At 39.7% G+C, this 16518-nt stretch overlaps 1 protein-coding gene across 3 annotated transcripts in view; it reads left to right on the top strand.

The window, feature by feature from the left end:
• Window positions 1–16518, top strand: part of vgll4b (vestigial-like family member 4b) — a 45740-nt gene that overhangs the window by 20776 nt on the left and 8446 nt on the right. For 2 of the 3 annotated variants that reach the window (XM_077601953.1, XM_077601952.1), the window contains one exon: window positions 8704–8923. In XM_077601953.1, the coding sequence (XP_077458079.1) occupies window positions 8704–8923 (220 nt within the window). Of the gene's footprint in view, window positions 1–1156; window positions 1531–8703; window positions 8924–16518 lie in introns of those variants that run through there. The other variant, XM_077601951.1, reaches the window with a different exon arrangement.

Here is a 16518-nt window from a genome sequence, read left to right as displayed (position 1 = left end):
TATTGATTTCATCTGGCCACATGAGTTTCTTCGAGTCCTCTTCTGGATCATATAACTGCTCTTTGGCAAAATTCAGATGGGCTCGGATATGTACTGGCCTTCGCAGAGAGGCAAGTCTAACAGTGGAGGATTTGAGTCCTTGGTGGCGTGTAAGTGATGGTAGCCTTTGTTACTTTGGTCTTAGCTGTCTGAAAGTCATTTACTAAACCACCCCCACCCCTATTTGGTTCTAGAATCACCGTTCTTGTGATAATTTTGACCCCACGGCGTGAAATCTCGCTTGGAGCCCCAGGTCGAGAGAAATTATCCGTGGTGTGTAGGTCTTCCACTTTCTAATTATAGCTCCCACCGTTACTTATTGAAGATGTTATTTTTATTTATTTATTTTTAAAATATTTTTTATATTGCACATTCTGCATATATAACCTCAGTCTCAGTCTGCAAAAGATCTCCACTTTGTGGACTTCCTGTGTGTGGCTCTAGTTTTGTACCTAGGTCTACAATGTCTTCTGTGTCTTTCTTGCTACTGCAACCAAGGAAATTCCCCGAATACGGGATGAAATAAAGTTCTAATCTAAGATTCTGTCTTCCGAATTTGGAGCAGTTCTATTACTCTGTTTCTGTAGTCCTTTGACAGCCCTCTGGTTTTGGCCATGGCTGTTTGAGGCTGTGGACGCATGCCTTTTGTACTGATAACATGATGAGTGGAGGGCAGTATGGGTTCGACTCCCACTCGGTAGCGGTGTAAGCGTCCGTGTTTGTCCGTTTCACTGTGCCATGCGACTGGCTGGCAACCAATTCAGGTTTCCCCCCCGCTCGCTTGTTGCTCGTAGTTGGCTGGGACATGCTCCAGCACTCCCTGCGACTCCTATGTGGATAAGCGGAAGATGGGTGTCATCAATACAGAATGTCAGTGGCGGGAAGAGGAGCTTCTTAGAGGACTTTCAGGTGTGTGAGATCCTGAAATCTGGCTTGTTTGTTATTGACAAAATAGGTATTTTCCACCATATTTTGCCAATAAATTCTTTAAAAATCAAGTTTTTTTGTATCGCGTGTTGTCGCCACCTGTTGTCCAATGAAAGAAAGCAGCCTTTGAAGAACTTCCGCATTGGCGTGACGTCACAGTTTGAGGCTCCATCCACTTGTGTGTGCGGGATTTGAGCACCAATCGAGAGTTAATCTCAACATAGCCTGCGTGTCAGTGCAGTCTACTTACAGCTGGCTGTGAGAAGACCTGGCGCTACAGTCTGTCATTAATACGTACGCTTGCCAAATCTGTCACCAAACTCATTTTTAAGCGTACTTTGTTCTATCTAGGTCTTTTTTTTCCCTAGAGAGACTAAAGCTAGGAGGCTGGGCCTTTGAATTTAGTTGTTTTGTCGTCTGAAAAAAATACCCCAAAACTTTACTTTTTGTCGTAGTCTTGTAAAGAGCAGAAAACGCGATAAATGCTACTCACAAAAATGGACCTGTTGAATTTCCAGTATCTGGACAAGATGAACAACAACATTGGTATACTCTGCTACGAAGGTAAACTTGAAAGCCTTTTTTCTCATGGGGGTGGCGGGTGGTCTTCGTCGATGTTTTTCTGCTTGGTTTTGCAACTTTGCTCGTGGGCTTAAGTGTTCTTTATACTCATCGTTGTCGATGCGTTCGCATTTCGTAATAACAGTATAACTAAGTTTTGTATTCGAATATAACTGCGTGTTTTGGCATTACCCTCGTACTATCGTTATAATGTACAATAAGCGTTTGTACGTTCAATCGAGTATAGCGGTCTGCAGCGCCGACGTTTTTGTAGCTCACGTTAAATACTAGTGTCAATTTAACAAATTGAAAAAAGTGATGAATTTATTCATTATTTTTCACGTTCTTCGTCTGACACAATGTCTCATGATAGAGAAAATGGATGCCCAGATTAAACACGTATCTTCTGCTATCTCGTGGAAGTGTTTAAATGTTCTGCCTGCCACGATAGGTGCTGGCATGGGTAAGTGAGTAAATATGTATTATTAGTTGTAAAAAAAGATTTCGGCGATATTTCATAACTTCCTACGGTTTTGAAATGAACTAATTCCCTGCCATTGACAGCGATAGACATCAAATCTGTTTGAACTGGCATGGCTAACATTGATTGATCATCATTCAGTACCCTGAGTTTTTTTTAAAGCATTTAGAACTTTGTTCTCATATCTCATATCTCAACCAGTTTATCCTCACTAGGGTCGCGGGGGGTGCTGGAGCCTATCCCAGCTGACTTCGGGCCAGAGGCATGGGACACCCTGAATTGGTGGCCAGCCAATCGCAGGACATTCACACTCATACCGGGGGAAATTTAGAGTGTCCAATTAGCCTACCATGCATGTCTTTGGAATGTGGGAAGAAAACCGGAGTACCCGGAGAAAACCCATGCAGGCTCAGGCAGAACATGCAAACTCCACATAGGTGGACCGACCTGGATTTGAACCCAGGTCTCCCACTGTGAGGCCGATGCGCTAACTACTCGCGCCGCCGGGCTGCCCTAGAACTTTGTTATAAGTGATAATTTGTCAACTTTACTGCATGGCCAGTGTAAAAACAGCAACTCTGGTTGATCTGTCTTCTTTAATGGTAGTAAATGTGTTAAATTAGCAGTTTATTCACCAGCAGGTCGGTCTTAGACAAATCTATGTAGTACTACTTGTAAATATGTTTATAACGGTTGTATTGCACTAGTTATTACCTGCAAAATGAGAAAAGTACAATTTAGCAGGTGCTTTGTTTATTTGACCAGATATTGAATGTGGATGTTATTGAACAAATGAAAGTGAATTGAAGCTTTCCAAAGTAGCCTGTTATCAAGCATATCCAAAACGGAACCCAATAATGGTGTTGTAAAAACACAGCTCAAATCTACATTTCACTCCATAAAATAAGCCTGTAGTAGTAGTAGAAAAATTTGCAGATTAGCTCAGATACTAATTTGACAAAAGAGTGTTGTTTCTACTTTTTCAGAAAATGTGGTCATTCTCTTTTCACATTAGGCTGTGAATAGATGCCTTTTAGTCTCTTTTACACCTTCGTGTATTACTTAATCATCACTTTGTTGATAGCATTCTAACTTTTTATGTTAGGGCAGTGATTGTTGTTCCATTTTGGCTCATTTCTATCATACAGTAAATGGACGACTGACTTGAGAAATTGGCAGGGTGCTTACCACTTTATGAGCAACATAAGTTATGACTGAAATATCAATTATCATGTCGCAAAGCACGTTCTATGGTAGGGCTAGCTTGCTGACTTGCATGAAAATCATCTGAAATAAAACCCACTCCAGTATTTTTTGTTGTTGCTCTTTTTAGGGAGGTGTTTTACGTTGAGCTTTATTACACTCTGATTAACAGCACTTGTATAGCTTTTAAGAAGTGAGAACTCAAGACGTCTCTTGAAATAACAGCAGCTTTCAGTCTTGTCTTAGCTTATTCCTCTGCACTTTGACTAAAACCGATAAAAGTGCCATGGATTGAATCCAAACAGAAGGTTTTGCTTTGTTTTCTTGCCCTCTGGTTCGCTCTTATATGATAATTCACAACACATTTGTGTTGCTTTCTTTTAACTGACTAGGCAGCGCTGTGCCTCATAGTAAGAATAGGGAAAGAAAAGCTGTGCGTGTTCAGACACGCTCACAACGAGGTGGAATGAAGATGTGACACTGTCCTCATGCTGACGTGGTCATTTTAGTGTTTACATTTTTAAAATGTTGCTAATGAGAAAAGTGTTGAAAGCTTTTGGATTTATATTTGGAAAATAGACCAGAGCGTGGCGAAATATTAATGCCATACACAATCAATGCGTCTGATCCCCACAAAACCTCAGCGTACCAAATAATTATCTGTCTTGCTTATGCCTCTTAGACAAAAGGACTGAGCCAGAAATTGGAATTTCAGTAGCTACTTGGAGAGTGATTATAGTGAAGCTGTAGAATGTTGGCTGTTTTCTAACTGTGGTTTGGTATACATATGTGGATAATATTAAACTTCTGTTAGTAGTCAACACTAGAAAGCCATTGAAAATAAGAAAACACTTTTTATTTATTTATTTAAAAGACATCTTTAAGTGCAGTGTGGCTATCAGATTTCAAAATGGCCACAATTCTAATTTAGAATATTTTTTACATTTTCCTCCGTTAAAAGACAGTGGTTAGTAAATAAGATCAAATTGTGGTTGAGCAAATTTTTACAAGGTTTCAATATATTTTCATTTATTTCTTTAACCTATTTCCACATAAGGTAATAGAGGGCTGATTCCCATTTCCAAAGCAACCTAGTAATTATCAAGTGACAACATCTTGTGCATGTGCATCCGTAGCACTGCTCTGTTCACTAGTAGACCCAAAACCAGCAAAGCACAGTCTTTCTGGCTTGTTTCCCCAGAGGTATAGCAGGTAAACAATAAAATGTGTGTTTGCACAATAGATGCATTGTATTTGCAGAAAAACTCAGTGTATTTGCAGAAAAACTGAATCCCTAGTTATGACAATAACTTTAAACCTGCTGAAGTGGTGTTTAAGAAGCTGGTGTTTACAGTTGCGTTTTTTTTTGGCTGTGTATTCTTAGATTGTTTTTTACATTGGCTGAATCCAAAAAGTGTCCCCAATGTTGAATTTTTTATTATAGTTTGCATTAAATTTTCTTATGAATGGTGTGCAAGATAACACCATCACCCTAGGACGAAGCACGCAAGCAAGAGATAACTGGGCAAACCTCTTGGAGTGTCTTAAGGGTGACTCAGAGCTGCCAACTTCCCCGGAATTTCCGGAGTTTGCTCCGGACAAGCAACGCAAATTCCGGGACTCCTGACAACCTCCCTAAACTCCGGAAATCCAAAAAATTGTCACTCAAATTTTTTTTTTAAGCAAGTGTTTCGGAAAGTACTAAATTTCCAATGTAAATGCTTCAAAATTCACATCATCGTTACGGCTTCCGCCATCTTGATTCAACTGCACTCCAAACCGGATGAATTCAGTAACACGAGTGCATTGTGAATCATCTGAGTTATAAGTTCTGACAAATGATTTGTCTTGTGCGACTTTAGTGTGGCAATCAATTCGGAATCAATTGCATAGGTAGCCTCTCACTTTAGCATTTTTGTTTTTTTTCATAAGGGAAGTACCGTATTTTGTCCCATATTAGCCGCCTCCGCGTCTAAGCCGTACCCTTAAAATTGCCTAAAATCGTTGAATTTTTCCAATTTCCGTCGTATAAGATGCCCCCTGATTCACAATTTTCACCTCCATATTCAAGAAAAATCTTTGCACGTGGTATTTCTGAGCTACTGTTTATTAATCGAAAAGATTGTCTGCTGGATTGCACATTCCTAAAGGGTCTTGCCTCCACATAGACAAATTCAAAAAGTCAGACACGTGAGCAGTACAACCAGGTAGTGTGCCTGTAGTGGTCTAGTTTGTCATCCCTAGGTAAGATGGTGCCCCCCTGAGTGAGCAATGGCAGGCACAAGTCACGTTTTATGCAAGATGCTTTTTTTCTAGAATTGCATTCATAGGCGTCAAAATATATTTTGTTAAGCATTGTCTTGCGTTATGGCGTTTCGTCTTTGTCACCTTGCAGTTTCGTGCATGTCGAGTCTCATTTGTGCGCATATAGCCTCGATTCAGTCATTTTTTTAGACAAAAAATACGGCGTATATGCGAGAAAATACGGTAAGTATTATTTAGGATGACTAAACCACCAGTCTTTTGTTTTGAAGCAAATCCTATCATTTCCGGGGTTGTTCTAAAGGAAATAGGAGTACACATCACTGGTAAGTCATATCGATATTCATAAGGCCAAAATGGATGACAATTTGCATTAAGCTTCTAATAAGAAACTCAGACACTCGTTTAGTGGTTCGTATTTGACGAAAAATCCCATGTTGGAGCCGTCTCCAAAAGGACCGACACATTGCACAACATGCAAGTGCGGGTTAGGGACCGTCTAAAAAACTTATGTTAATGTTGTGGAAATTTGAATTTGCCAATGAATGATCTTTACATTATACTTTGTTCACTTTTTGTACTTATTTTCATTATGCTGTACTGTTTTTAAATTGTTTTCAAAAACACTATTTCAATTGATGTAAAACATGATAATAACAGTTTGATTTAAATTGTCCCATGTTATTTTTTATTATACCTTTTTATATCGATTTTGCGCAAATCACATTCACTCCTGATGGAAACATAAAACTGCAGAAATGGGATAAGGGTACTCCTGAAATGGGGTCCAAGGAGGTTGGCAGCTCTGGTGACTATAATGAGGAAAGGAGAGGGAGAGAGTTCAGCTCTATTTGTAATCTAATCTCATCCAGATTTCAAACTGCTTGAAGTTTATTCAAGGAAAATAGACTTTGATCTTGTGGGCCCAATCGAATGAAGGAGGAGAGGCGCTTGACTTTCATTCAAGAGCATTTTTTCATCATTTCTACTACTACACTTATGTTGTTCCCTAATTAGAAGCCTTAAGTGAAAATGTGCACAGTACATAAATTGTCGCACACATGGTCACAATTAGTCTAACTTTGTTTGTTACTTGGTCCTATGAAAATGGATGCAAAGGCAATTTGAAGTCAAAAGTTAAATGCCCAAAGTCTCACAATTTGCACTTAAAGCAAAGGTTTTTGGGTAAAATATGCCTAAAAAACCACTTATTACATAACGGCGTGGTGATCACATTTGGTGCTATGATTTACCATTTGGGCTAAAACATTATATTGACTTCAAGAAATTCAAATCATCCCCTTACCCCTAAATACCTCTACATTGAACTTTCACATTTATTATTTTTAAATGCTACTCAGCCAATTATTTAAACAGAATAAGAATATGCATTTCTTTCAGTAGAAACAATCATTTTTCCCCCTGATCACAGAAGTGTGTCCTAATTTAGGGTGTATTCACACCAGGAAAGTCCATAGTTCACTGTCGTTTCTCTGTACCACAATACATTTGGTCCGGACTATTCTGGTGCTGTTCCTTTTCACATTGAAATTTTTGCAAGCGGCCTAGGATTTGACAACAAACCGATGCATGCGCAAACAGTTCAAGTACTGGACAAAACAAAGGGGTAACACAGTAAAATATGGAAGTAAACAATCATAGAGCTAGAGCTTCCTGTTCTCGTGCTCATATTGATACGGTTCAACTACAAGCGTTTGATAGACACTTTACCAATCAGAGGGTTTTATGCAACGTCCATTCCCTATATAAATATCTAGAGACGCCCTGTCACCTCCTGCTCCACGTCAAACCTCAACTCATATTAACCCACGTACTGCTATCTGAACAAAATTTCCCATAATGTTTGGAAGCGAACCAAAACCTCCTCCCCGGCGAGGTCTCGGACCCTCTGTTTTGTCCACAGGGAAGTATGTGAACAACTAGTAATCTTGACACTTTAGAATTGTATTATGTTTATCAGCCGCACCCAAAAATATCACACTTTTGAAATGCAGATGCCAATATAAGTAACATATAGATCAAACCATAATACCTAATGACAGTAATGCAAATTTGTATCACTTTAGAAAATTCCACCCAAACAGTGAGTATTCTGCTCTCCAACTTCAATTTAACTCAAAAATATTGATTGGAAATGACCAAAGATTCCATAATGGCGACAATGAAAACTATTCATTTTTTTCCTAGGAATAAATGGACATTAGGAAAAACACTTGACCTTCCCATTTGCTCTGCCTCTTCATTCAATAGTGTGCTGGCAAAAGCCTGGCCTTTTTATTGCTGTCTATCTGCCTGTCCCAAAATAATGATGTCATCCCTGTTGTCATGGCACACAGCGGGCGGAGCAAGCAGGAACATGCCATGTGTGGTTGTGGCGGTGGGGGTGAGGTTATAAGACATATACCAACACTGCAGCGCATGGGCCCACACTTTCTTTCATTGGACATACTTGGAATATTTACTACTTGGTTGGATAAAATTTGACACATTGATCTAAGGTGACCAAATTATATTTTTTTTACTTGGAAACTGTTGACTATAAAATCACAAGCATAATGCTTTCTTTCAAATGAATCCAAATTGTTAGTGTCAAACGAGTAATTGTGGGTAACGTAAACTTTCAGTATGATGGTTGAAAGCTTTTTGCCGTTCTGTTCTGCTCTGGGAGTGACTGCACCAATTCCACCAAATTGTCATTTGAAAGAAGCTGAATTGTCACAACATTAGGAACATGGCCCTAGCAACCAAACTTTTTGTTTGTCTTGGTTTTGGGAGTAGTTACGGAGAGTTTTGAGTTGCAATAGGCTTTTTCTTCGGCTTGTATGATTTGTTTTTTTTGGAAAACTCAGATGCATGAATCCAAAACAGTGGAAAGTCCCCAAGTGGAGACACAACCAGTAGTACTTTTCCCTAATTCTTTTCTTTTTTGCTCACACTCACTGGCTACTCAGTAGACCTTGTGGACCAAGACAAGACTGGGTGAGTGGACCCAGTCAGTCAGGGGAATGTCCACAAACAGTTGCACGCAGACCCTGTCTACAGGTTTCCAAAACACATAGTCCTCTGCTAATTCTAGAGGAGAAAACCAATTCAGTAAAACTGTTTATGAAAACACATGTTGTATTGAAAATGACATTGAATGCATTTCGAGACGAGACCATAAACTTTACTTAAAACCTATGGTCATTGATGGTTTCCTGCTGTCTTAGGAGAAGCAACCTTTCGAGGAGACCCTCGACTCCAGTGCCTGTCCCTGTCCTCCTCCTCATCGTCTCCATCATCATCCTCTTCTTCATCCATCTCCAGCCACAGAACGGGCCCACCACCGATCAGCCCAAGCAAGAGGAAGCTGAGCGGAGAGCAGGGGGACAGTGACTTGGACGACAATGAACATGTGGCCAAGATGAGCCGACTTTTCGCTACACAATTGTGAGTACATTACGCAGACTCAACATTTGTACCACTTACCTCTTCGGTGATTAATTCTATTTTTGGTTCTTTGATTGTGATTAGATTTGTTCTGTTTTGCTTTATTTCATCGGGAAAAAAATAAAAATAATGATGTTAAGAATCATATTCAAAAAGGACAAATAGTTGTCTCTTTGGCCTTGTATGAGTTTGTTTGCTCTTTCGAGGGAATAAAGAATTCCCAATAGGGGAAGGAAAATATGTTTTGATGTGGTAGTCATTTGCTTGGAACTCTAAAGTCTTAGAAAGGTTCTACAAGTTATACGGCCCACTTTCCTGCCAATTGATCTTGCGCAGATTCCAGAAATTCTGTTGGCGAACAGGTTGTAGACCAGGCGATCTGAAGTCGGTCATGGGACTATTATTCGTTTTGGCGATGTCGGGAATCGGAAAGCTCGAGCTGTGTCGTGTTTCACTTTAGTTCCGCTATAGTGATCGTGTATGATGGAGCTAATTGCACGTCACTTTCAATGGCCATCGTTGACTGATAAAGTCTCTGATTATGCAAGAAAAACCATTTGAATGTGGAAACGCAGAAAGCGGCTTACAATCCTGGGTATTACTGTTCAGAGATTTTTTTCACACCAGACATCTATAATTGTGTTCGGATTGTGTTACACATCAGGTTGAGCCACCATGCTACTCAGGGGGGAATTAGAAAAGGGTCTTTTTCTTTGCCGGTCTTGTGACTGGGCCCTCATAACAAAGGATTAGCTTGTACGACTTGATGTTCGTGCAGAGTCATCATCTTTTCCTGCTCATGAGTGTGTAGGGAATTCAAATTGCATTTTGTACAGATTTAATTAGGCATGAAGGTCAACTTCATAGTGTCGTTCAATACTGTGTGTGTGCTTCATATGTAACAGGCATTAGAGTCACAGTCAGAATGGATTGAGTGTTTAGTCAATGGCACTGAAGCATCAGCATACACAACCACCCTCCCAGTAAAAACAAGTTGGGCATCTATCATTATCAATGCTTAAACAATACGGTACATACAATGAAAAATAAGGAAAAACTTGTTATTGCAGGTAGTTTTTTTTAATATATTTTAATATTTTTGTTTACATGTTTATCAGTTTATATTTGTATACATTCATTTAAAAAATGAAATAAAAAATAATTAATATAATTGAGATCAAGTGTCCACCTGCCTGGATGTACTTCTCAGAAAGAATGACAAATAACTGACCCCAATTCTTTTTTGTCCAAGGAAAAACAATCAATGTAGTCCAAGTATTTAAATACCTAGGAATCACTCTTGACTCTCAACTTGTCTTTAAATGACAGATAAAAATCACTGAATAAAATTAAATTCAATTTGTCCAATTTTAGGTTCATTAGAAACAATCTAACACATGAGTCAGAAAAACTATATTTTGACACAATGATCATATTATATCTGGGGCAGTACTGTTATATATGAAGATGCCACCTTAGTTTACAAAATCTTCCATCACAAACCTCCTCCTCCACTGCAATATTTTGTACAAAAAAATTCCAACACATCAACAAGGGCTGGCTCTAGAGATGTTTAGTTCCCTTCAAAAAGAGTCTCCACCCAAAGCACCTTCTCTGTTCGTGCCGCACATACCTGGAACTAAATACCAATTAACATACGTGAACTCCCGTCTCCAAACCTCTACGCCAATCATCTTAAAGTCTGTTAGACGAACATTGTGATCACAGCACTGTCTAAAACTGCTACTTTTGTGTGTGTGTGTCTAGTATGTGTCATTGTTTATCTTCAACCTACACAAGGGACTAAATATGGAAATTAGCCCTCGGCTACAATCTTACATATTTACATATTTACATATATATATATATATATATATACATATATATATATATATATATATATATATATATATATATATATATATATATATATATATATATATATATGTTCATTAACATGAATATAAATATGTTCATTAATATGTGCTGTCCCTTATTAAATTCATCAAACTCAAACTCAAATCTATTTGGATATACTTTTTAGGGTCATGTCGGGTACACTTGTGCACCAAATTTTGTGGCCTACGTGACCTCCATTTTTTTCCACATCAAAATATTCACTTGACCAAATAAGGGCTTTAAATAATTTTAGATGTTGAACCAAAGTAGGATAAATAACGTGTAAAACCTTTGTAGGAAATATATTTTTTATTTGTGCTGTTACCCTGCAAATACGAAGTAATAACTACACAAAGAAACAATTTCTCATTTAGCAATAACTGGGTGCTTGATTTTCTTTTGGACAAATAACAACAAAATCAAATTATTTTTTAAATCTGCAATAAAATAAAATAAAAATCCAATCCTTCTTCACTTCGGCGGCTTCAGCTTTCACGGCTTCACTACATCTGATTTTTTTCTGAAAAAAAGTTCACAAAATTGTGAAAATCCACGCTGTAGCTCGCAAGCGGAAGCCACTCCTCTATCTTCCGCTTGCTACTAGGAAAATAGTGGAACACAGAAGAAGGCCACTCAACTGAGGAAAATAAATGACGGTCAGCCAGTGAGGATGGCGGTACACCGTGGTGGAAGTTGAGATTCCATTCAAGTCCGGGCAGAAGGCTGACGTCGTTGCCGTCCGACGAAAATAGAACTCGCTGGATGGCTATTTGACGGTTGGACGGCGAGGAGGAGCAAAGCGGAAGTTTAAATTCTTGGCTGGCGGTCCGGTGGCCCATGCCCCTTGACCCGGCCCCGGCCTGAACACGCAGCAACAAGTTTTCCGCTTCCCGGACATTTATATTCAAAGATTAAGTGAACGTGCGGATCATCGTGATCATGTGTGGGAATGCTGCTGCCTGGCTTCATGGTAAAGCCACCTTTTAATCAACAAGTTTGACCGTCCACATGCTTTAAAAAAACTAGAACAAAGCCTATGTTTTGACTGATTCATTCAGAACAGACAATGGTGGGTTTTTTAGGTCGTTTTGTCACCTGACATGTTTCCATCCCACGCTTAGTCAGGCGAGTACAGTAATCCCTCGAATATCGCGGACAATGGACCCATGGTCACAAGAAGACAAAGGACTTGGACTAAAACTCCCATGAACCTGTTTTTTGGGGATTTATATCAAGTGGAGAGGAACTGTTTTCACTGTGAGTATAGTATTTAATGTATTTAGATTTTTATATATTTACATTATATTTAGATATTAATACAGTAGTCTTTTGGTATGCTTATAGCTGTAATATATAATAAATATACACTTTGTACTTGTGTACTTGTATTTCTGTGTAGGTGCGAAAACGTATTGTGGTAGTAATAATGGGGGTGATCCTACTCCGCGGGTTTTCGTTTATCGTGGCTATGTCTGGTCTACATTAACCGTGATATTCGAGGGATTACTGGCATTCATAAGTTATCGCCCAAAGCTAGATTCACTATACAATGTCTTGTATTTTTTTTAACCTAGTACTTTTGAAATCCCACTACTTTGGCTATACTTTTTTGGGAAGTATTAGTTGTTCTGTTGGCCCATCCAGACACCTGACACCTTCACTTTGGGGTGGCACTAAAGAAGGTCACATCTTCTTTTGTCTTCCAGTTCCAACACACATCAGTGTTGGCGGGTGGGGGCAGTCAAACTTTTGTGTGAGAACAAAGCAAAAGGGTCTCAACAAGCTCCACCTGCTTATACATGCACACACATGCTACTCATAAGATTGATAAAGGCTGCATTGTTGTGTGATATACAGTTTTGCTAAAAATATTTGATTTGACTCTAAAATAACTTCATCTTCAAGCACTTGAAGATAACAGCTATCAGAGTCTAGACCTGGGTAACATACGAGCACTAGCATAACATACGATAGCGTAACATACTCTAGCATAGTTTCATGCTAGCACCCTTTGGGCCGAAGCGCCTTATCTAGTTTTTAGATACTTTTTTTGAACAATTCTATGAATCGGTGCTTTCATTTACTACATCCATGGAAATTTCAGTTGTTCGCCATTACAAAACTACTTGCTCCATCTAAATCATTACCAGTTTTCCTTTTCATTCATTCATTTTCAACAGTGCTTATCCTGGTCAGGGTCGCGGGATCCTGGAGCCTCTCCCAGCTGATTTTCGGGCGAAAGGCAGCCAGTCAGTCGCAGGGCGCACACGGACAGACAACCATTTGCACACACAATCACACCGCCATCGTGCGGGAATTGATCCCATGCTTTCCTGCACCGAAGTCATGCGAGTGAACCACTACACCAGTGGTTCTTTACCTGGTTGGAGCTACTGAACTCCACCAGTTTCATATACACATTCACCTAACTATACTTGAGAGTAAAATAAAATGATTTTTTTTTCAAATTCAAGATATATGAATTTCTCGCAGCACTGATTGGCCAAGGAGATGTGTCTAAGCTGCATAGGTCAAGACTCTTGACCTATGCGGCAGAGGCTCAACCAAACCCCTGCGATCACTCACCGAACCTCTAGGGTTCGATCGAACCCAGGTTAAGAACCACTGCACTACACGCTTGGGTGGCTTCCATTTCATGTTATTATTTTAACAATGTTTGATGTAGACATCATATAACATTTACATAGATTTCCACATCCCTCTTGAAATAATGACAACTCCTTGCTCATCGTATCAAAATTGGCAACTTTCAGGAATAAAAGTGCGCTTGTCCCTCTGCCCTGTATTTGTAAAAGTATGCATCAAAATGCGTTGTTAGCCATTGCCTTATACAGTGGTACCTCTACATACGAGCACCTCTACATACGAGCACCTCTACATACAAGCAGCTCGAGATACGAGGAACATTTCGAGCAAATAATTATCTCTAGATACAAGAACATTTTTGAGATGCGAGAAAGCCAGGTGGCCAAGACATGAGAGGCTGTTTATCATTGTAGCGCACTGTCTTTTTTGCCGCATCTCTTTCGTGTATAACAGATATCTACGAGCACTGAACGGTTTCTTCACATGTGATTCGCCTACACATGGACCAGAAAACGCACAACACGCATGCGCGGGCAAAAAGAGGGCTTTCTGGGTAATGAAGTATACTCGTGCACACAACACCGATAGCCAATGGCACCCTTTCTTAGAATAAATAAAACTTCATTACCCACAATCAATACGTGGGTAGGCTGAGCTGTTGCATTTTTTCAGTATCCCCCCTAGCCTGTTAGTTCTCGTTAGCGGAGCGATCGCTCCTTCAAGACTACTTCTCGTTGGCAAGTGGTCCTGCATTATCCTATTGTGAGGACATTTGCGTGCATCATTTTCGGAATATTTTGAAGGGAATACAACAGCAAACAGCCCATTGATAGCGAACGTGAGGGTAGAGGCATGGCAAACAGCTAACCCGGCCAGAAGGTATAAAAATGTAAAACAAAATTAGAACTCAGTTTTGTGTAAAGTTACATTAAACGTATGTTTGAGTGTGTCTGTATGTATTAATCCAAGTTAATTTAAATTTGTTTGTTCGGTTAAGAGTGCGTTGCCGTGGTGTTTTTTCAGAGGGTTGGAACGAATTAATTTGTTTTTAGTTTATTTCAATGGGAAACGTTCGTTCGAGTTACGAGTAGATCGACATACGAGCTCAGTCCGGAACGAATTAAGCTCGTATGTAGAGGTACCACTGTAGTGAGGTTTTATTAAACATGCAACGTCACATACTCACTTATTACATGCACATGAAATTTTCTAACAAACAATATGATACGGGAGCATTGCTTCTGCAGAACCACAGATTGTCTGTGCTTTACATGTTCATGTCACATAAAATCATGTGATTATTATTTTTATTGTAAAACGTGCCTCACAGGCAGAACAACCCCACAGGGTGGATTTGATCCCACGGTGGGCCGTTCCCGGCCCACACATTTGACGCCACTGTGCTAGATTTGGTAAAAATAATGCACTTTCAAAAATAACGACTCTACGTAATATACAAACTTTTGAACGTGTTGAATATACGGAACGGAATACAATAGTACGTTGTTATGAAAACCATGAAATCAACTGTGTGACCCCAAACTTTTTAATTGTCATACATTCAGAAATCAACAACAACATCGAAAATAGTGACAATCATTGTCACTTTCTTGTTTTATTTCTTTAAATGAGTAGTTTCAAATTAAAGCTGAAAGCCTAACTTTTTTACAGCACTGATTCTTAACGTCAGAGTATTTATTAGTGCGAAGCGAATGATTTTCAAGCAGAGCTTTGCCATTTTGTGCTCCTTTTTTTGGGCTGTGCAAGTAGGAGGAGGTAGGTGGAGTCTGGAACAAAGAAGCCTTATCCCGCTCACTGGAGCCTGCGGGCTGGAAGCTTGCTGCTGCCTGCCTTCCTGGCTGCCACTCAGCAGTTGTAAACCCTCCGGTGCAAATGTCCCCATTGCATTTGCTTCTCAAATAAGAAGGTTTGAAATGGGAAGATAAAACAAGCGTACCAAGTAAAAAGTGACCTGCTTGTTATATGTTGTCGGAGCAAGCAACTTCAGAAGCTTGAAAGCTGGCTTCTTTGTACCGGAGTTTGTGCTTCAACCCTGTTCATTCGCTGCCAGCCCTCTAAGTTCAGATGTATTGGAAATCTACTTGCGTAACAATGAAAAGAGCCACATGATTGTCTGTCTGTCATTATCAACGGCACTGAAAGAGTTAAGAGGTTTCTCCAGAGGCCAAATGGGAGGAAGATGAAAAAAAGAGAGAGGAAGCACATGTGGGTGTATGTGTGTGATGATCAAAGCTGTTCAAAAGCTTGTGGTTTCCTTTTTTTGTGATCATGGAGTCACGTGTTGTCTTCTTGGCATCCTTGTTGGGGTACCTGTATCAGATCTGTCCCATCTTAGATAAAGGATTTTCTGCCCCCTACCCCTGGCACAAAGTCGCTTAGCTGGCCAGCATGTTTAATTCCTGTCAGTAATGCTGTCCAAGTGAAAATTTGCAAAGAAATTGTACAGCTGCAACACGGGCGGTGTCAGAAATTGTGTTTAAGGCCGGATTGATGTAAAAACAGTCTGAATGAGCAGTGTGGCTGGCTTTCTATATATAAATTCATATAATTTCACTCTGTGGCTTTGCATAAGCTCGGTATGGTTGTATGTAACCTGCGGTTGCGTCTTCATCCGCCCCCTCACCCGTTTTTTTTCTTTTTTGTCTGTCTTTTCTCTACATGCTGATTCTTCCCAGATGTTTCCTGTGTGTGTCATTCCCACTCTCCCCATTTCCATAGATCTTTCTGAGGATATCAACATCTGCCCAGTTTTAAGATTTATTGTGAAGATTTTCCTGGAGAAGTGTCCTCTCCCCCTGTAAGTGTAGTTTTAACCTGAAACAAGTGACCCAAAACATAGGAGAATACACTGAACATGTCGGTTTTGATGTTTTTAGATGTATAGTTATAAATAGTGTTACACCTGGCTGTGACTATAATTAAGAGACAAAGCGGTGTAATGTAAGAGGGTGAAGGGCTGTGTCTCTCTTCTTGATCGTCCCAACAGCCTCAATGGCGTTAGGATCAGGTTTTTCCAAACCAAATTCATCCAAGCATGCCTTTTATGGACCTTGCTGTGTGGACAACCA

Source organism: Stigmatopora argus, chromosome 6 (genome assembly GCF_051989625.1).
Source record: "Stigmatopora argus isolate UIUO_Sarg chromosome 6, RoL_Sarg_1.0, whole genome shotgun sequence".
Lineage (NCBI taxonomy): Eukaryota > Metazoa > Chordata > Actinopteri > Syngnathiformes > Syngnathidae > Stigmatopora > Stigmatopora argus.
This window is presented reverse-complemented; position numbering and strand designations above follow the sequence as displayed.